Source organism: Prunus mume, linkage group LG6 (assembly GCF_029339155.1).
Source record: "Prunus mume cultivar Tortuosa linkage group LG6, ASM2933915v1, whole genome shotgun sequence".
NCBI classification, from domain to species: domain Eukaryota; kingdom Viridiplantae; phylum Streptophyta; class Magnoliopsida; order Rosales; family Rosaceae; genus Prunus; species Prunus mume.
This window is the reverse complement of record NC_142703.1, coordinates 10,227,657-10,249,124: the sequence shown is the minus strand read 5'-3', so window position 1 is coordinate 10,249,124 and position 21,468 is coordinate 10,227,657. Positions and strand designations below refer to the sequence as shown.

Sequence of the window (21,468 nt, the reverse complement as noted above, 5' to 3'; positions counted from 1 at the left end):
ACTCCGTAACAGCTTCACTTCTTCCATTTCTTGAAATTTCCTTTTGGAATATTAAACGGGATGTCACATTTTTCTTCTTGGCCACCTTTTGACCAATTGGTACATGACTTTTCAAGAAATTTTGAGTATGGCCCAAGAACACCAATGGTGCTCTGCCTAGCGGTCCTACGTTTTGGAGTCTTAGGCGAACATTCAAAATGGGACCTTTCACTCTATATATATATATATTTATGTGATTTTTTTGGGTAAGTTAAAAAAATATTTTATAAACTCAAATTCACAATTGTAACATAAAAGAAACAATCAATATGGAATTTGCACAACAATTTTATAAAATGCATCAAAACATCACTTAAATGTCATTCGTCTTGTATTTTCAATTCAAAAGTATCAATTAACAGAATCAAGTTTTTCTACCATTGTATTTTTCAGTTTCCTAATTGATTCAACTAGGTTAATTGATTTAAGCTAAATTTTATATAAAAAAAAGGTCTTTATTGAGTTTCCTCTGTTTGATTTTGAATTGAGTAATCGGGCAATTTTTTATTTTTTATTTATTACAATGAGTGGGCCTTTATTGAGTTTACTCTTTTTAATTTTGAATAGAATGATTAGGTAAGTTTATTTATTTATATTTACAATATAATTGGTTTGAGGCTAACATAATATTTATATAATATATTTTTTAAATAATATAGGAACCTCACAATTTGAGGGCCCTAGAAAGCTGCCTTACCAGCTTGTGCCGAGGGCCTCCCCTAACTCCAATACATGAATTTCTACTTGTCAATTTTCTTGGCAAAGAAATAGAAAAGTGACAAACTTGATAGCATTATTCATTGTATATGCCGGGTCAATTAAGTAAGTTTAAATAATAAATTAAGGGAAGTTTAAATACCAAATTAACTGTTGACCTAACCACTGAACCAAAAGCTTATAAAGGCAAACAAAGGTAATCCATTGGTGGGAGCAAGTTAGAAAGAAAGAAAGAAAGAAAGAACACATCTTTACAAAAAAGGAAGTGAAGCTACTAGGAGCATGGCCTAGTCTCTTTTAGTAGAGTCATATGGGCTCTAAAACTAAAGGGTGTTAATTAGTATGAATATGTGGAAGAAAATCTTGCGAACAAGAGTGATGGTCTTTTACAGTACAACCCAGTTCATAAGAAGATCCCGGTGCTCGTTCATGGCGGAAAACCAATATTAGAGTCCACTGTTATTCTTGAACACATTGAGGAGGTTTGGCCACAGAATCCATTGCTTTCAAATGATCCTTATGAGAGGACCATGGCTCTGTTTTGGATTAAGTTTGGAGAGGATAAGGTGTGACATTTAAAGTTTTTTACATGACTTTATTTATGTTTAAATGAAATATATCACATTATTTATCAAACAAATTTGATGCAGATTTTGCAAAATTCTAAGGCATAAGATGGAACATTTAATATAATCTTTCATGCACATATATTTGTATTTTTTTCCTTTTGGTAAATAGTCACAAAGCCATTGTAAAAACCTAGCAACGAATAAATTTAGTCTTTTAATATCATGTTTAGCAACATAAAGATTCTATTAATGTATAAGGAAATCATTTGTTCATATCTGTTTCATTGGGACTTGCAATTTTTATTGCACATTTTCAATCTATTGGTGAAGAACATGAGAAGGCAACAAGGGAAGTGCAAGAAGTATTGAAAACAATAGAAGAACATGGGCTTGGGGAGGATAAGTTTTTTGGAGGAGACACAATTGGGTTGGCAGACCTGACATTTGGATGAATGGCTGGTTGTCTAGGAGAGATGGAAGAAGCAGCTGGTGTCAAGTTGCTAGAGCCTAACATGTTTCCTCACTTGCAGACTTGGATAAAAAACTTCAGAGATGTCCCTGTGATCAAAGAGAACCTTCCTGAACATGATGGACTGCTGGCCTATTTCAAATCCCTAAGAGAGAAGTTCACTGCCACAACAATATCATAGATACAAGTCATTCTATGGTGAGGGTCTTATGTAAGGCCCTAAAATGGGGTCTTATTTCTTAACTGTTTAACTGATCAATTTGATTCAACAGTCAAGAAATAAGCCTTAGTTAAGGCCCTCACTATAGAATTCTACCATCAGACACATGATTCTAGGATTCGGCAATGGGCCGGCTCGCTCATAACCACGTTTGACCCTTTATTTTCAATCCACGGATCACAAGGCAAATGATGATTAAAGGGGTAATAGAGCCTCTAAACAATGATATTATGTATCAGCTTATCACTAATAGAAGTTATAGAATCCCAATAACAACTTACTATTTTATGCATGGTTTGGTCTTGATTTGTTCTTGTGACATTATCACTTACGTACATATACTTTAGATGCACACTTCCGGGTCTTAACAAAAGTTGAGAGACACCCTACAATGGTGGGTTCAGAATTTGAAAGTTGGCCGGGTGCAACTTATATTAAAAACTCGACGGTACAATTGAATTTCATTCATAAACATAAAAAAATATACATAGTCAATAAACGTAATGAGCATTACCCTTAAATGCATCTTTATATATAAATAAAAGCTTATATAAAAACAAAAACAACAAAATGTAAATGCAATGCAACACACAAATAAACTAAGGATATCATACTTTATAAAGTAAGGATATCATACTTTATAAAGTGTCAGATGAAAAAACCAATTTCGCCACCAATCCTTCAAACCATGTACTTGTAGCTCAAGCAGGTAACCGAGTTGGCTGGTTGGGTATAAATACATCTAGAAACCCAGAGCACAACATAACAAAAATGGCAGAAGTGAAATTACTAGGAGCTTGGCCTAGTCCATATGTTTACAGGGTTATATGGGCACTAAAACTCAAGGGTGTGGAATATGAGTATGTAGAAGAGGATGTGTTATTCAACAAGAGTGATCAGCTTCTGAAGTATAATCCAGTGCATAAGAAAGTTCCTGTGCTTGTTCATGATGGGAAACCAATTGCAGAGTCCATTGTCATTCTTGAGTACATTGAAGAGGCATGGCCACACAACCCCCTGCTTCCAAAAGACCTTCACCAAAGAGCCGAAGCTCGGTTCTGGGCGAAGTTTGGAGAGGACAAGGTAATCAATCACTCTCAACAGTTTGACACATTATGTTGTCAAAATAATTGAATCCATGAATGAATTTTTATATGAATATTTAAATATATATGTTTGTGATATCGACTATCTAACAACATAGCATGTTTATACATGAACGCGAACTAACTCATTTGTTTTGTGTGTAACGCAGAACCGAGCTTTTTTGGGCTTCTTTTTTGTGACTGGAGAAGACCAAGTGAAAGCAATCAAAGAAGCGCAGGAAAGTCTTGGAATCTTGGAAGAGCATGGCCTGGGAAACAAGAAGTTCTTCGGCGGCGACAAGATTGGATTGGCTGATTTGGCATTCGGCTGGATAGCTTGGTGGCTGGAAGTCCTGGCGGAGGCAGCTGGGGTTAAGGTGCTGGAAGCTGACAGCTTTCCTCGCTTGAAGGCATGGATGCAAAGATTCAAGGAGCTTCCCACAATCAAAGAGAGCCTTCCAGATCGCAGTGCAATGTTGACCTACTTCAAAGGCCGAAGAGCAACATTTGTTGCTTCTGCAGCAGATGCATAAACAAAACAAGCTAGTACCTGCTGGTGTAGGATTTGTTATATAATGGCATGCCTTCATGTTATATTAGTTGATGTACTGTTGTTTCTGTATTTTACTTAATTAATAATCACCAATAAAAAAGAGCTCGGTCAATTTTACATGTCTCCACTTTCTGAATTTTTTTTTTCCTTTTCACTTACTGTTGACCTTCTCGGCCTTATACTTGAGCACCATCATTGTAATCGTCCATTTAAATATATCAATACTTACTAGAGAGATACATCAGATAATATAAAAAATCTTAATCCTTAAAACAAATCGGAGGAAAGTTATCAAATTTATAAGTCGCACCATATATCATATGAATAATAATGAAAAGTCACCCACCCTAAAGAAGTTTTGAAAATTACAGGATTTGAAGACTAAGTAGTAAATTTATATGAATTATTATTACTTGGTCAAACAATACGGCAAATTATAATTAGTAATCTCCACCTAACATATCTTGGAGCCCAAGCAGGTTTGAATTGCACTCAATCAGGTATATATATATATATATATATACCCACCAGAGTAAGAAGATGAACACAAACTAAATCAATATGGAGGAAGTCAAGGTACTAGGGTTCTGGGCAAGTCCATACGCTTACAGGGTTATATGGGCTCTGAAACTCAAGGGTGTCGAATATGAATATATAGAAGAAGACATATTCAATAAGAGTGATTTGCTTCTTCACTGTAACCCAGTGCATAAGAAGGTTCCAGTGTTTTTTCATGGTGAAAAAACAATTGCAGAGTCCACTGTTATTCTTGAGTACATCGAAGAGACGTGGCCTCAGAACCCTCTGCTACCAAATGACCCTTTGGAAAGGGCCATGGCTCGGTTTTGGACCAAGTTCGGAGATGACAAGGTAATCAAATCTCCCTAATATTTTGGCTTGTTCTCCTCGATTCATATGAAATGTTACCTTTTCACTGAGTGGTTCTTTTGTGTAAGTTAGAGGCAAAACTTTTTGGAATTCTATAAAACAACTGGAGATGAGCAAGCAAAAGCAGCAAAAGAGGCCCAAGAACTTCTGACAATCTTAGAACAGCATGGCCTTGGGGAGAAAAAGTTTTTCGATGGCAACAAGGTCGGGATGACAGACTTCGCCTTTGGATGGATAGCACTCTGGCTTGAGGCCATCGAAGAAGCAGCTGGTGTACAAGTACTGGAAGTCAATAGCTTCCCTCGCTTGCAGGCATGGATTAAAAATTTCAAGGAAGTTCCTGTGATTAAAGGAAATCATCCCGATAAGAGCCGCCTGTTAGCTTATATGAAACAACTAAGGGAGGCGTATGCCAAGCCAGCAATTTCTTGATATCCAAGTCTTAATATTTCCAAGTGTACCACATGAACCCAATAAGAATAAAGGTTCAAAAATAAAAAAAAGTAATAAGCTTCTACATTCCAATAAGAGAATAGTTCCAACAACATCTAGATACCTTTGAAACTCTGCATACGCTTCACAAACCCTTCATTAACTGCCAAATCATAAAGGTTTATGAAAACGAATTAGCCTTCACAATATATTTTCTCTAATCATTGCGATTTGTCGAGGCAGAAATGGGGCGTACGTTCTTTCAACTCATAGACTGCAAGGAGACAGGTTCTGTAAGTGAATAGATGCTGGGTTGTGGGGCTAGCTTTGTGCCTTTTTAGCCTTAGCTTCTGACAGCAAAGGTTCAAGTTCACCTTTTCGGTATAGCTTCACAGTATCTGCATATCAGGATAAAGAGCAACATTAGAATTAAAATATTTTCCCTTCGTTAAACTTCTTTTTTAATCTTTTCACTGTATGTCACCAGAGAATTTATAACTAGCTAGCAGCGCCAACACGAAGATACACAATTTTTTATTCAGAAAGAGAAGAGTTCTTTGTACTGCGTATTTGCTTGTGTATTGAACTTTTGCGTGCACATTGGTCATGTATGTTTTTATGAGTATTATAATCCTGTGACCCTACATGGAGTTGAACCCTAAACTTTCCACTCCCTTTTAACTCAACAAAGTTTTGCTAAAAACCAGTGCTATAAAAGATAACAACATTGATGTAAGAATGTCATACCTGTACAACCACCAATGTGTTTCCCCGCTGCATGGAAAGGAACAAACATGTGAGCTTTTACTATCATTAAAGAGCCAATAATTTAAAAATTAAAATATGACAAACTTAGAATGTACTTCGAAAACATTAGTTGGTAATATCGTTCTTCAGATAGTGCCTATCAGTTAATAAAGAATTTAACTAGAGTAACATAGAAGCCTGATAATCCACTCAGCCCCTGTTGAGAAATCGTACTAAGGATAGACCTAGTATAAAGTCAAAATCTGGAAAACAGCAAACCTTTTTTTCTTCTTCTAATAGCACTTTACCATATTGCCCAATCTTACATTTATAACTATTTCGATATTTAGAAGTAACAGCTTCTACAGTAATAAAGTTAAACAGTGTTGGTCGTATGTCTCACACCTTTACACTGTTGACCATTAACAGGGAGCAAGGGACAGAGAAATAAAATCACATTTTCAAGAAATGACTCCAAGAGATCTCCAAACTGTTAAAGAATCCAAGAAGTTTCATTTCTATTCCAGCATTTTCTCAGTAACCAAACAAAGTGAAAAAAAAAGACAGCAAAAGAGAGTTCAGGGGTTTCTTTAGTCTTTACTTACTTTTGTATGCAGCCTTGGAGGGTGAGATTGAGTGTTTGAAAAAACAACGAAGAAGGGAATATAACCTTAAGATTGAGTTTGGAGAAAAGAATGAAAAACAGGAACATTTGTGTTTGAGAAGAGAATGGAAAAAAGGATTCAGCAAGTCACCTTTTGGTTAACTTTTCAAACTTTTAATAAAATAAAATAAAAAACTGCCCCAAAACCATGTATGTATAATATCTAGACTTGATTTTAGATTTGGCGGTGAAGGCAAACAATTTGTTGATCAAAGAGTACGTTATTTATCAACAACGGATACTTCCCGTATATACTTATTGAATTTATTGTTGCACTTATCAAATGACACACTCAACGAACTACAGTTCCTAACGAGTATCAAGGACAACTGAATTTGTATAAAAATTGCAATAAACATCATGTTGAGATACTATATAGAAGAAATACTTGTACTAAGCTACCCAGAGCTGCGGCCTAGGGTCCGCCCTTGGATCCATCATGTATATATTAATGCAGGTCTCATCATTTGAGCAGAGAAAAACATAATTGAGATGGTTTAGGTTAACCACTAAGAATCACAAAGAGTGCTTCTTACCAATAAAAACATTCGGGACAGTATGCTGTCCTGTAAGCCTCTCCAATACCTTTTGCAGCTGTGGCCCTTGGGGACCTGAAAGAGAGAAATGGCTTTCGAATTTAAGCATAATTCGATCAAGTCTAAAGACAAAAGTGATAAAACAGAGTAGGAATCAAACAATGCTTCTCAACATTCAAACTAAGCCAAACAGAAACATACCATATCAAATTGGGGAGCAAACAAAAAACCTATGAATTTTGTGTACAAAAGCACACTTCTTTTCTAAATTCTAGAAACATATTATCTCGAACATTGCACAAGCTAGAAACTTTCTGTTTCATAAGGTGAATGGAGCTCAACAATTTGTTCGTTTGTATGCATAATCAGCTTCAAATTTTCCATTCAAACTGTTCAACTACATCTGGGGCACAGAAAACTGAGGCTAAATTATCAAATTACATTAAATCTAAAAGGACATAACTGCACACTCGAGAATTCAAGCAAGCAAAGACTTAGAACGCATTTTCATCCATCAAGCACCTAAACTGAAATTTGATAACAAAAACAAAGTTGCATATTGTTGGCATTTTATGGAGAGCAAGAAAGCATACCAAGTTCATCCAATTCAATGACCATCGGCTCCACACCAAGCCTTTTGAACAACGATTTCACCTCAGAGGAGTACCTTCAACCCAATTTCCAACAAACCCATTTCAAATTTCTCAAAAAGAAACCAAATTGACAAAACAATCAACATGAAAATTGAAAATTTACGAAACCCAATAGTAATGGGGATTTGATGAGATTTATGTACTCACGAACACCACGTTTTGGAATAGACAACAACTGGGTTCTCATCCACCGTCTTCTTCACGCTCTCTTCGAGCCGAGAACCGAAAGAGGAAGACATGGCCTTAACAGAGAAGGATCTCCATCTTCTTGAGCCATTGATGCTGAAAAGGCTTATGCTTGAGCTGCCTCTTGGGCTGCAATTGTTGCTCAAAGGAGCAGAGCAAATGGAGGACTTGTTTGTAGAAGAAAGAATGCGAGCAGAATTTAGAGAAACAGATGTGAAATTGGTGAGGTTATACGAGACTGCCATTGTTGCTGTCTCGCTTCAGCTTTCTTGGAGCTTTTTGTTGGGCAAATCCCTTGCCTTGTTTGCTTGATTCTCCTTTCTTTTTGGCTTTTTCTTGTTTGGGTTTTTGACTATTAGTTTTCAGGTTCTTTGAGATTCACTGACAGATGAAGAGTGAAAACAGGAACTGGGTTGCGCCATTGGTTTAAGCCTTTGGCAGTTGGACTGCATTTGTGGAAGTTTCACAAAGCCACAGAAGCCAAGCATATCATATCCTGCAGTTGGCTATGGGCTGATGGGCCTTCAAAGATGAAAGATTGTTTTTTTTGTTGGTAAAAAAATTGGGTTTAAGTTGTGCGTCTTGATCACAATCTGGGCCTAGTTGGCTATCATCATCAATGATAGTTATCTTAGGCTTCCTTTTCCTAAAAAGAATGGATACTCGGGTATTTTTTAGTAAAAAGAAATCACAGATTATAATCAATGATAGTTTTTGTGTTTAACAATCCAGTATTCCTTTTCATTTTAAGCCACAGATCATAACCATTTTGGTTGTACAATGATAGCAGGTTTTGTCTCCTCAATATATATGATGAAACATGATCTCAGCTACTGCATTTCTATAGGCTCTTCAAACCAGCTGTGATATATTGTATATTCTTTGAGGACCCAATAGGCAACGTACCTATTTCCCACACTTCTGTTTCCCTTAATTGCAGCTTCATCAGATATACATGTATATATCTCAGGCCAAAACTTGAGTAATGATCATAGCACATTTATGAATTCTGTCTCTATGTCAGGCAAGACTTGTTGCATGCTCAGTCTCATCGCTGTCTGGTTTCAGGTTTTGGTTGCAATGGATACATATAGACACAACCTTAATTATGAACAGGCGGTTTATGTCCCACATTGGACAAGATAAAAGAAAAGGATGGGCTGCCAACTCAGGGTGTCAAGTAAGAGGTTACAATCTGAGTTGAAGAAGCTTGAGTTTGTCCATCCAACCTGGATATACTCATAAGAATCTTTGCTGTTTACCTCCATGCGTTTAATACATGTTTCTGAATGCTGGACTTCGATCTCTCTAAGTTAAGTGCAATCAAAATCAAGTTTCTTGAATTATTTGTCATCTGAAGAATAGATAAACTTGGAGGAGTCTCCATTGATAATGTCAAGAATAATTTTGATATAACCATAGTAGTTTGGGTTGGTTAAAGCAAATGTTATAAGAGGAATTAGGGCTCGTTTGGGAGTGATTCTAGCTAGGTCAATATTCATCATCACTCTCAAATGAGAACTCAAAATCGCTTACTTAAAGTGATTATATGGAGAAACACGTGGAAGGTGCTTCTCCCCATAATTGATTTTGGCCCTCCCAAAATCACTTCCAAAATGCCTTAGTATGAAATATCTGAATTGAACTAAAAGAAAAGTTTGTTGTGATTGTGGGAAAGGAAATCATGAGATGAACGAAATATGGAAGGGTATCTGTCTGAGTATGTGACCGCATCTTTCAAACACAACGTACCATCCAGCAAACGATTGCACCAGTCAATTCAATTGTACTTAAAAAAAGTACTAAAACAGTTGATGCAGCTGGACACAGACACTGCAGCTTAATTTTCTGCCTGTTCATAGTTGATGCTGATTTATCAGAAAGCTTATAGCCCAAACGAAGTGTTGCATTTCTTGTGATATTTCTTTTACTTTAGGATGCAGATCCTACGGATGATCCTTTTAGGTCCACCAACTCAGCCTGCAATAGACACAACATGTGAAGGAACAAATTCTGATTTTACAAGCTCCATTGGTTTGTGCAAGCAGGAGAAAAATGGGCCCTTGGCCCCTTCAAGTGATGGGACTGTGGCAATGAAGAAATGTGGCCATCCCATGTGTTATTTCAGTGTTACTGGCAGAAAATGTCTCTTGGCAGAAGAACAGAGAGAAGAAGACAAAAAACTGGAGCTGTTATCCTCAGTCAGGTTTTTGAGGAAAGCTCAGTTGCTGGTGAGTTTAGGTTGTGGTGGTGGAAAAGCATTGAATCAGTTGCATTCAATGAGGTGGTATAAGTAAGAACTAAATAAGGCACATGGATATCTAATTCCAAAGAAGTTTGTTGTCCCCTCCATGTAGATTGATTCGTTCACATTTAATGAGGTTGGCATTTCTCTTGGCCAGAATGATGAAGCATGGAATGAGTAGGAACTAAATAAGGCATGAGAATGTGATAGTTGGATACCTATTTCACTGAAAACAAACTATATGTGTGTGGCTGCTGATACAGAGTTTTTTTTGTGGATGAAAGGAACTTGAGTAGTTTTCTCAAGTCTAGAAAAGTATTTTGTGCCGGTTTTCCTTTATAACTTCTTAGTCACAATCACACTTAAATGACCTAATAATCTCCTAATCTGTTGCCTAAACACCACAGGCATATATGTTCAGCTTGCTTTACTTTCTGCTAATAGAATTATATGCATCATGCCCCTTTGCCTTTTTCTCCATGATGAGCAATTTAAAATTGTCATTGGCACAGTTGCAAGAAGGTCTTGAGCTCCTTTACATAATCAAATGTGTTGAACAATTGATTATTACATAACATTACAAAATCAGTTCAAAAGTTTTGAAGTGTATGCATTCCTCTCTAGATACCCTTTACAGAGAAGATTTAACTGTAATTTTCATGGAGGGCTTTGTGGCTCTATCCATGTGCAAGGCAACAGAAGCTTAAAGATTGATGTTTTATTTGATCATATAATTAAGTTGGTCAACCTCAAGATAATAGTATTAAAGACTGGTGATGCGTAGACAAATTGGAATTTGGCTAATTCTCAAGGGAGAGAAAACAAGGTGGTGGGTATGGCGGAGTTGAGTTGCACTGTCCTAGATGGGTCCTACCCATCTGATGATATAGATGCTTATGGCAAGTTGACAATCTGAAACATTGAATTAGTGGACTGCCCTTTTCTTTAATGGGTTTTGGGAAACATGGTGTAAGCTTAAGCAGTATTGTTCTTAGAGCTATATTACTTCAAGTAGCTCTTAGCTAACAATGAGGAACCTTTGCACATGAAAATCCCTCTAAAATTAATGCAAGAGGGAGAGAAAGTGGGGAAGGAACTTGTTAATTTAACACTTGAACTTAAATCCTTTCTTTTCTCCGCTGAACTTAAACCATGGAGATTCTTAATTATACTTCAATTTAAAGAGTATGTGCTAAATGGTGGTTTTTTGATCTTTGAAGTAAATTAATCGGGCTTTTGTGAAAAGTTGTTGGTACGTCGGATAGAAGGGTTAGTCGGACAGTTTGCGAGAATAATAAAACCGAAATTGAATTGGAAACCCTGTCATTTAACTTGTTCATTGGATTAATATGATACAAAAAACAAAACAAAAAACCTGTATGGAACTTCAGTAAAAATAAAATAAGAAGAAGAAGCCTCATCATCCTCAGTTTACAAAATGGCCAAACATTTTCAAAACTTGGGCCTTGGAGAGGGCTCTGTCTATGTGCTATCTGTTTGTTTCTTTCCTTTGCATATACAGTATTTTTTTTCTTTTCGGTTTTTTTTTTTTTAAACACCATGAGTTAATTAACCCCAACTAAACAGTGAAGTCAATGGATGGTCAATCTGAATGAATGTATTTAGAACTGGGAAATGCATCTTCTATGGCAAGCTGTGGTTCTCTTTTTTATCTGCTTGGTTTCTCCTTTCCAGACCTTGCCAATATCTAGTGCAATTCTCATGGCATCAGATGATGCACCAGAGAGCCCTCTCCTTGTGAACCCAACTGCATAGAGCCCAGCATTTCCCTTCCAGCCATGTGGGAATGGCTGCTTTGGGAATCCATTCTTGGAGAAGAAATCGCCTTCCTGTTAACATAATAGCAAAAAATAGATTAGACTGTAAACAAAAATACCAAACAATATTCTATACAATACGTTTTTAATTGCTTATACAACCGGTGTATAGTGTGCCTCTCACAATTACAGGTTAGGTGACAAGTACATGAGAGCCCAGTCTGTATACAACGGTTGTATGGAAGGATTTTCTCCAAAAGTAACAGAGGATTTTCATTTTGTAACATGTCCTCACCTGAAGCCAAGAAGGGACATTGCTGCGGTAGCCAGTAGCTAGAACAACTGAATCAATATCAAGCCTTTCGCCATTGACAAGCTCAACTTGGCCACTTGAGAACCTCTTGATTCCAGGAACCACTTTAATACCACCAGACTTAATTTTATCCAGCGCTCCAATGTCCAAAACAGGGGTCTTCCCCTCCATGTTCTTGAGCTCCATTGGTCCCACAGAAGGCCTGTTCAGTCCATATTTCTCAATGCTTCCCAAGATCAACCATGAGAACAGTAAGAGGAGCTTGTCAGCCAACCAAATGGGCAGCCATTTCAGCAACAGAACCGCCAATTCGAATGTCGATTTTCCGAACATTTCTCTAGGCAAGACATGAACCTGTACAGCAAATACAGAGCAAAACGTATCAGAACCCCATAAAAGATTAAAACCCATCAAAGGAAATGAGCTAAGAAGTTGTATTATATCAAACACTTACCGAGCTTCTAACCACCATTGATGGCAAGGCATTGTGGTTGCAGAGGTCAAGAGAGAGTTCCATGCCTGAATTTCCACAGCCAACAACAAGGACTTTCTTTCCTCTGAAACTTTCTCCAGACTTGTACTCACAAGCGTGCACAACTTTGCCTCCAAACTCCGACAACCCATCGAATTCCGGCACGACACACTCTGCATTTTCGCCGGTGGCCACTATGAGCCACCTGCAAATGTACTCCACCTCGGACCGGGTCGACTCGGTTGAGGTAACGCTCTTCACCCGCCAGAAACCGCTTGTCTCATCGTACCTTGCAGACTGGACGCAAGAATTGAACTTTGGGTTGATCTCAAAGTGTTTGGCGTATGATTCAAGGTAGTCAATGAATTGTTTCTTTGTTGGGTACTCAGGGAAGTCTTCAGGGAATGGAAGCTTGGGGAGTTGGCAAAATGCCTTGGGAAGGTGAAGCTTAAGCCTGTCATAGGTGCGTTTTTGCCATAGGGATGCTATGCATTCAGCTCTTTCAAGCACCACAAAGGGCACTCCTTGGTCTCTGAGGCAAGCCGCTGTTGCTAGTCCTGATGGTCCGGCCCCAACTATGACCGGGCCATTGACCATGATACAACGGCGAGCGAAAGAATCTTTATAATCCACTAGACGAAACACGTTCTCCATGTTGATGATCAAAGAAGTAGACTTTAAAAGTGTGAGCTTTTTGTTTGTTTGTGGGAGAGTAATGGGATTGAAGCACAAAACAATTTGGGATTGTTTTGGAAGTGATTGTTGTTGCAATAGATCAAAGATCTATGAGAAGGTTTTGGTTGTTGATGTTTTTTTGAAGTGTTTGCAAATGAAGAACTTTGTTGAGAGAATAGTGAGTTTGGTTTGGAAGGGGTGAGGGTGCTTAAATAGATGAGAGAGGTGCATGTGATAGGAGTGTGGGGAGTTAAATGCTTCTGAGAGTTCACTTCCAAATCATAAGCTCTGGGCTGCCTTTTGCTTTATTTTATTATTATTTTTTAAATTATTTTATTTTAAAAATCACACAATATTTTCTCAACATTATATTATTAGATCTTATTTTTGCAATTATTTTATTGGATTATTCTTTTCTTGCAAAGTTTTCATCAAGATGAAGCCCACTTTTTTTTTTTTTTTTTTGAGGAATTGATTCTTGTTGTGTGTGAAATAAGAGAGGGGAGGAATATGCTTCAATCACCCAAGGGGGAATGCATTTATATAAGGAAAATATTTCCCTCCTTATCAAGTAAGTAGTATCTCTTACATTATTGCCAATAGAATGTGACATGCAAAAGTTTTTCTTTTTGTATTTTTTATGAATTATTTTGTATATGCACAAATTGTGATTCAGGAAAGATGAGTATCTCCTTACTAATAAAGAGGCAAGTAATATCCTTTATATAATTAAGGAGATTAATATCACAAATCAAGATGATATCAATCACATTCTCCATTTAAATTCAACCATGCAAAAGTCTTCGAATTATAGATGAGTCACATTAAAATAAAATTGGAATTATAGATATCAAAATAATGCAATTGTGAGTATTTATTCATAATTCATCGTATATATACACAAAATTCTGAGAGAGAAAAAGGGACATGTCATCCTCAACTGATTTAATTTGGCCCACAATTGAAAAAAAAATTGAAAAATGAAAAGAGGAAAAAAAAAAATCTTCAGAAGTCATGCCTACGTGGCAGGATGCTGACCAGGAGGCATGCCCACGCGGAGTGGAGAAGCCAACTTGCTGCTGGGGGGGCTCACTTGAGGAAACTCACTGGACCCCCTCCTCCCCTCCAAGTTTCTGTGCATTGGGATCGCGACTGTAAAGCTGTGTTCGGCCCACAAAGTCCATCCCGCCAACAGTCTCCTCCACACCACGCTAGCGCCTTCCCTGGCCCCACGTTTGTCCAACTCATTTGTTAGCTATGCTCTATGATATTATTTGCTTTCCTTTTTCTTTTTAAATACAAACGAGAAATGATAGTTTAAACTACAATGGAGAAAGAAGCTTTTTCTAAATACACTACGAATGTGTCATTAGAATTCAAACTTAAGACTACTAGTCTACAAGTTAAAGCCTTTTTTTCACCAGTTTAGATTCTATTGGCTTTTTCTGTTTCTTTTACTAATGAGGTAAGTGATGATAAATTTGTCCAATTTAGTACTAGAGACACCAACTTATCAATTTATTTTTTAATGCAAATGATATCGTTGTTTTCATTTGTTCATGTTTGAGTACACCCTTTTATTTATTAAAAATAAATAAATTGTCACGTCAATTGGCTAATAATCAAAAATTGGGAAGTAGTTTATGGCTCCAGTGTTCATGTATATATTCTAATGATCATTTGTTCTAGTGACATTCAACTTTTACTTATAAGAGAAAATTATGAATTCAAATATATCATGAACGAAGTTGTTATTAAATAAATAAAAATTGTCATAGTACATTCTTTGTTCTCTAACTTCTACTTCCTCATTTATACTTGTTCATTAACTTCCATTTCTACATTGGTTTGTATCGTTACAACCAAAAAAAGAAGAGACCCTAATTTTGGGATTTGCTTTTGCACTTGGTTTATCAAACATCTAAACTAAAAATGCTTGAAAAATAACTATTGTTTAGTAATTGCATATGTTAAATACAAATGAAAAAGCTTGTTTTCACTAGCAATGCATACAATTTGAGAATAAGATGTTCGCATATCATACCATATTGGTTTTTTTATTTTATTTTTTATAATAAGTTTTGAAATTATACATATAGGGTTTATTTGATAGAGAGGATTAGACTATATTAGATTAGTAAAATGCCTATATTTCATGTGCATTCAAGGATAATATATGGATATGCTGGCTAATTTATAGGAAGAATATGGACTATCTGTAAGAGGTTGATGACTAAAACTTATCCCTCCTAATCTCCTTGAAAATAGTGGGAGATGAGTTTTAGTCATCAACCTCTTATGAATAGTCCTCATTCATCTTCAAAGTTAGACAACAATATCAATATTATGCTTTGATTGACTCTACTACCTTATACCAGTGAAACCTTCCCACAAATTAGTTTAAAAAATTGAGTTGTAACCTACTTTTATAGGTAGAAAGCGCACTCACACCTATCTCATATAAAAAATAGTTACTTTCTCTAACACCTTTGGGAAATTAAATCCAATGCTTGCCAAATAAAATGAACCACGATGTTCTAGCCAGCTAGCCTTAAAGATTGCATGAATCTAGCTAGCTACATTTTACTATGTTATTTGATAAAACCTAGAGGCTTGTTCATGGTACGGGGAAGGGTGGGAAATTCATTTCATGTTCTACTTTCGGTATCAATTGATTGAATAGAACCCATGTTGACACGCGTCCCCTGGCTAAAGCTAAGCTAGAAAGTGAATTCTGAGAGGTTTTCTAATGAAGTTGATTATGGCGGTGATTATACCTAGGTTTGCCTTTTAGGGTTTTGTATAATAACCTTATAACTTGTGTGAGATGGGTTAGCTAGGGCCTGTCAAAGTACAACTTTGTGGCTAGTTTTGAGTTGGAAAATCATTGGTCTGCCCCACAGCCACCCACCCCCACTTGTAGCTCTGAGTATGAAATATATATATATATTCATAGGGAGAGGAGAGGGAAGCATGTGCATGAAGCCTTGAATTCCATGAGAGTCTCTCCTTTTCATGAAAGGTTTTGGAGATATAAGCTTGGCACTTCTGAGAATTTACATATTAAATTGGTTTTGAAATGATTATTTTCATCATCACCATCAACAATATCTGAATAGCTGCTTTGCATGCTCGCTTTACCTCTAGAGAAACACTTTCGTGGAAAGATAGGATAGTATTGTTTTGTTATTTTCGATTAATTATAGTATGTTAAGTACGATAATTTTTTCACTTGGTATACTATAATTGGCCGGGCCATTTCACACAAGTGTTTTTGCGACCTCCAAATCCAATATATGGGATGGTATTTAAAAACAGAAAAATAAAAAATACTTAGCTTTTTACATGTAAAGAGTCTTTTTTTTTCTTTCAAATAAATCACAATCAGACATGTATACATAACCTTATAATATTAGCGAGTTATTTTTAAGGAAGAAATATTTAGCTTCTTACTTGTAAGGAGTCATTCTTTCATGTAGATAAATCACAATATACATAAGCTTTTTCTTTTGTATTTTTAGTGAGTTATTTATGCATATATATCAAACTGATTTATAAACGACTTTTTACGTATAAGGAGCCAAATAGTATACAAAAAACAAAGCTCCAAATGCAACATACAAAGGTGATAGATATTAAGATATGTATGAGAGAGAATGATTAAAAAAAAACATGATTTTGTGGATTGATATATATGATATCCCATGCATGATATGATAGGGATATGTGTTTTTTTGTTATCCCTATGGCTTGTATATTCTACCAGCCTTGCAATGATCCACTGCCAGTCTGCCAGCTTGGTGGCTTATAATCTTATTAGGGATGCTTTCCACTTTTAGGATGGGGATTTATTGTTTTCTAGCTTCTCTTATCTTTTTCTCTTCTTCATAGCGAGATCCCAGGGCTTTCTTCCATCGATGTATGCATGCATGCTTTTAGTTCTCTGTGTCTGTGGTCGGCGGGGACTTGCTAAGAAGCAAGCAATCAAGCTCATTTAATTAACATTGTGTATTGGGAAGAATATTCATCTTTTTAAGTGTTGATTAATTAATTAATTATGGAAAAGTAGTTTTGTTTTTTTAAATAACGATAATGAGTTCCGGTCACGCGTAAGGAAAAGCACTTCCAAGAAAAGCGAAATTCATTAGGATACCACTGGCTTTCCTAGTTGTTGTTGTTTATATATATATATATATGCTAGGTAACCTTGCTAGAAGCTCAGTTGCCAACTGAATTCTTCTCACCAAGCAGAAAGCTAACTCTATATATATCTTGGGGGATGGGAATGGCGGTGCCACAAGTGGTGGGCATGATACGTTTGGATTATATAGGTAGCTGCTACATAAATTTAACATGCAAAACAGATTAATTGGCTAAGGGTAAATGTTAGAGATCGAGGTTGCCTCATCACTTCCACATATACACATCTAGAAAGTATAGCAAATTTAAAAACAAACTGATAATAATCTTCACTCCAATAATCTAGATGCTCTTATGTTGATTTTATTAATATTTATAAGATTTAGTGATGGATTAAAATGAAGAGAGATTACATGTATACGATGTGTTTGAAGAATAAAAAAATGATAGTATTTTATTAATAAGATAACCAAAAATAAGTACAAAACAACTAAGGTGCCGAATATGAATACAACTTCTTCAATAATAAAAAACAATAACAAGTTAAATTAATTTGAAGAGAATTAATACGCACAAATTTCTTTAAATAAGATTATAACGGTCCTTTTTCTTTTCTCCTCATCATCTTCTACATAGTTTGAGTAGTCTGAGAACATGCCTTTACACTACTTTCTTGGTCAACCAGAGCGACGGATTATATATAGAATTTCAATTTGGTATGAAAGGGAGTATATGATAAATTTAAAATTTAGGGTTAGGTCCAATCCATGATTAAGAAAGGACACAAAAAACATTACAATAGGTTGATTATAGTATATGTTTCTTTCTATGCATGTTCATTTCACTACAACTTTTTTAAAAAGCTCCATCTCATTATTGTTTCTAATTGAGTTGGCGACTAACCAATCATTAAAACAAACGTAAGGAGAATAATACCTCGCCTACCTCACAAATCAACGGCTCCAAATCCATCCTACTATTGATTTCTATCCAACGGTTAGGGTTAATTGGCTAGAGATATGCCCCAAATTGACTCACATGACATGCACCACAAACTTAATTAAAATTTTCAAAGAATAAAAGAAAATCTTTTATTAATTTATATATACACATAAAAACCTTCGAAAGATTTGAAAGATCTTCGTTTTAAAAACCTCCCTATGTTTGGTTTCATGTGGCTCACTAAATACAAGCATTATACCAAAATTACATTAAATTAATTATAGGAGGAATATATTTCGCATGTGGTTGGATTTCTTCTAGATATATATTCCAACATAAAATCTTAGTGATGATATGATTAGTACTAAGATACCACTCTTAAGTTTTGTTTAGGGTTTTGGTCAAGGCTAAACTTCATGACATTCTATTCGGTCAACATTTTTTTTTCTTGAAAAAAAAAATGCAAAGAGTAGTTATTTTACATGAAATTGCATGTTGTCAGTCAAAGTTAACTTCAAATAATTAATGGTTCCTTTTTGTGCAACATGGCCGGCCGAAAAAACCAACAAAAAAAAAAAACCTAACAAGTTTACCAATGATTTTTTATAAATTTTGCAATTTAAGCCTCCTCATAAATGTAATTGTCTCTAATCACAAGAAAAGTTGTAGTTAAGAAGGTACTTAAACTTCCAATTATTCCTCTCTTTTTTTTTTTTACTTATACGTAATTGATTAATTCTTTTCCGTGCATCAAACAGAACCTTATTAGGCATTTTCGCCTATTCAGAATCCTAAAACACGTTCTTAACTATTTAGATCATTGTAAAAATTCCTTTTAATAAAATAAAAAACGAAAACATTTGTAACGATGTTAACTTAGTAGAGTGTAGCATGTGATGTGGCTCCCAAATTTGATAATTAAAGAAGAGTCCCAAATATAAAATATAATTAGAATGGCCCTAAACTCAGGATTACGCTGATCAAAATAGTAGTCACCCAGCAAGGATCCCAGCTCCCCAAATAATCAGCCTTGTGTTAATCACATGGTCGAGAACATGGACTAAATATTTCTTTAAATTAAATCATTATCGATCGCTTGAAAGTGGCTAAACTCATAAATTCCGGTGTGTGTTCTAATTGTTTCTTCACATATAAAAATATTATATAAAAAAAACCAAACCCCAAACCCCAACCCCAAAAGAAAAATAAAAAATTCTCATTCCTCCATTTAAATATAAATTTAATATATTCTGTTGATGAGGTCGGTAAAACAGTTTGAATTACTTCTCAAGTTATCTCCCTAATTAGTCATCCAAATACCATGCTAGGATCATTGCACCTGGCGCAACCAAAGCCCTGCATGTGGCATTGGACTTTCATATTTTTATATGAATTTATGTTCAAATTTTATGTGAATTTTCTATTCGACCCTTCTCTTAATCCTAGGTGCCGCCCCCTTCCGTTGTAATTATACCACACCCCATCAAAATCCATACATAGATTTAGTTTCCCAAGTTCTAGAGAGAGAGAGAGAGAGTGAGTTCAGGTGAGGTTTTGATTAAAAAAATGGGATTAGAGGTGAAACATGTGGTAATTCTTAATGAGAGTGTTTGAATGTGTTTTTCTAGGTTATATAACCAAGTTCTATATGTACATGTCACATGGTGTTTGAAATTAATCATATAATTAACAAATTAGGTCATAAGTATATATAGTTAAGTTAATATCCTTCCCACATTGTGGTACTTAATTGTCATGCTTACTATTTTAATATATGACACTATGATTTGACTAATTTATGTTATTATAAAATAATCATTATGAGACGAGAAAAACTTTCATACACCTGTTGCATTTTGCGTTTCTTCTTTATCTTTTTAGTATCACTAATCGAAAGAGAAGAAATGCAACGAAGGCAGGGAATTATTACTCCTCTTGGGGCACATTCTTCATCATTGTAGTTCCAAGAATTTGTAAACTTATATTTTCTATTAGAATCTCAAGGTTTCTCGAGAAAACCAAGTTTGCAGTTGGAACTTCAAGAACATGTCTACGTGCCCAACAAGAAAAATAATAATTTCGCTACGTGGATGTTTTAGGTGCAATGAGATTCATGCACATATACACGTCAACCTCCATTGACGCAGTCCTCATGCTCCTCTCCCCTTCCAAAGCTGCAAGGACCCAATAATTCATATATATATATAATGCATCCTTCACATTTGTCCTCGAAAACCTAGCTACTGTAGATCAGAGCAGAATGTAGAGAAGAAACTAATTTAAAAAATTATTTGTTTATTTATTTATTTGTTATGAATGTTTCATTTCATGCTTCAATATTAACATGCACAGCTCCACATGTCATCGGGCATTATCTAAGGCCGGTCTCGACGTTTGGTTTTGGTTGCAACTATAGAAATTGCAAATATATTAGCTATTCTGAATTCTTGACTCATGACTTCAATTAATGCAAAGAGGCTGATTAACTTTTCATTGACCACTTTTCTCCATTTTGTATCCACTCTCAAGCTGAGAATAAGGAGCTTCTATCCCTCGGATTTTGGCTTATATTGACTTGGGAGTACTAGAAGGCTTATGGATTCTCCAATTATGAGGTTCCAAACGTAGTACTTCTTTCCACTATTTCTACTCCTTACTGTAGGATGGAAATATGGGTTTATGGATCGACAAACGTCTAAATCCGAAAAGATAAACTGAAATCCATCGACGACTAGAATCTACCTATTTGTGTGACATTACTTGATAAATACATTCTTTTCCCAATTTTTCCATTTCAAAACCGCCAATTAGACCTAATGAAGGGAACTAAACAAGAAAAATGAAGGATATCGTTGAGGATCCTTAGCCTAGAGAACTCCTATGTTGATTATACCATAAATATGCTTCATTGTGTTGCAAACCCATCACTCGTCAGACATAATCAAAGGAGCTGAACGAGCAAATGGACGACATCGCTGAGGAACTTGCGCCTAGTAAACTCATATGTTGATTAAACCATAAATATGCTTGATTACATAAATATACTTCCTAAAAAAAGTCACTGTGGAATGATCTTAGAAATTACATGTTTATAATTAGTAGTGGCTTGTGTCATGAGAACCACACTAATTCAATATCCATGTGA

The 21,468-nt window shown here is 35.7% G+C and overlaps 4 protein-coding genes and 1 pseudogene across 4 annotated transcripts; 3 read left to right on the top strand and 2 right to left on the bottom strand.

The window, feature by feature from the left end:
* The first annotated feature begins 607 nt into the window (after positions 1–607).
* LOC103334553 (glutathione transferase GST 23-like) lies at positions 608–1,975 on the top strand (annotated as a pseudogene).
* Positions 1,976–2,762: 787 nt separating this feature from the next.
* On the top strand, positions 2,763–3,771 carry LOC107881404 (glutathione transferase GST 23-like). Its single transcript, XM_016795114.2, has 2 exons — positions 2,763–3,097; positions 3,270–3,771. The coding sequence occupies exons 1-2, from the start codon at positions 2,786–2,788 to the stop codon at positions 3,630–3,632; spliced, it is 675 nt and encodes a 224-aa protein (XP_016650600.2). The 5' UTR covers positions 2,763–2,785; the 3' UTR covers positions 3,633–3,771.
* Positions 3,772–4,192: 421 nt separating this feature from the next.
* Positions 4,193–5,073, top strand: LOC103334373 (glutathione transferase GST 23-like). Its single transcript, XM_016795446.2, has 2 exons — positions 4,193–4,522; positions 4,613–5,073. The coding sequence occupies exons 1-2, from the start codon at positions 4,214–4,216 to the stop codon at positions 4,970–4,972; spliced, it is 669 nt and encodes a 222-aa protein (XP_016650932.2). The 5' UTR covers positions 4,193–4,213; the 3' UTR covers positions 4,973–5,073.
* On the bottom strand, positions 4,949–8,191 carry GRXC5 (Glutaredoxin family protein). Its single transcript, XM_008237331.3, has 5 exons — positions 7,720–8,191; positions 7,513–7,586; positions 6,920–6,994; positions 5,720–5,746; positions 4,949–5,370 (listed from the first exon to the last, which is right to left on the bottom strand). Exons 1-5 carry the CDS (start codon positions 8,001–8,003, stop codon positions 5,294–5,296), a joined length of 537 nt encoding a protein of 178 aa, XP_008235553.2. The 5' UTR covers positions 8,004–8,191; the 3' UTR covers positions 4,949–5,293.
* Positions 8,192–11,329: 3,138 nt separating this feature from the next.
* YUC8 (Flavin-binding monooxygenase family protein) lies at positions 11,330–13,456 on the bottom strand. Its single transcript, XM_008237332.3, has 3 exons — positions 12,549–13,456; positions 12,077–12,448; positions 11,330–11,853 (listed from the first exon to the last, which is right to left on the bottom strand). The coding sequence occupies exons 1-3, from the start codon at positions 13,218–13,220 to the stop codon at positions 11,626–11,628; spliced, it is 1,272 nt and encodes a 423-aa protein (XP_008235554.1). The 5' UTR covers positions 13,221–13,456; the 3' UTR covers positions 11,330–11,625.
* Between the last annotated feature and the right edge of the window lie 8,012 nt (positions 13,457–21,468).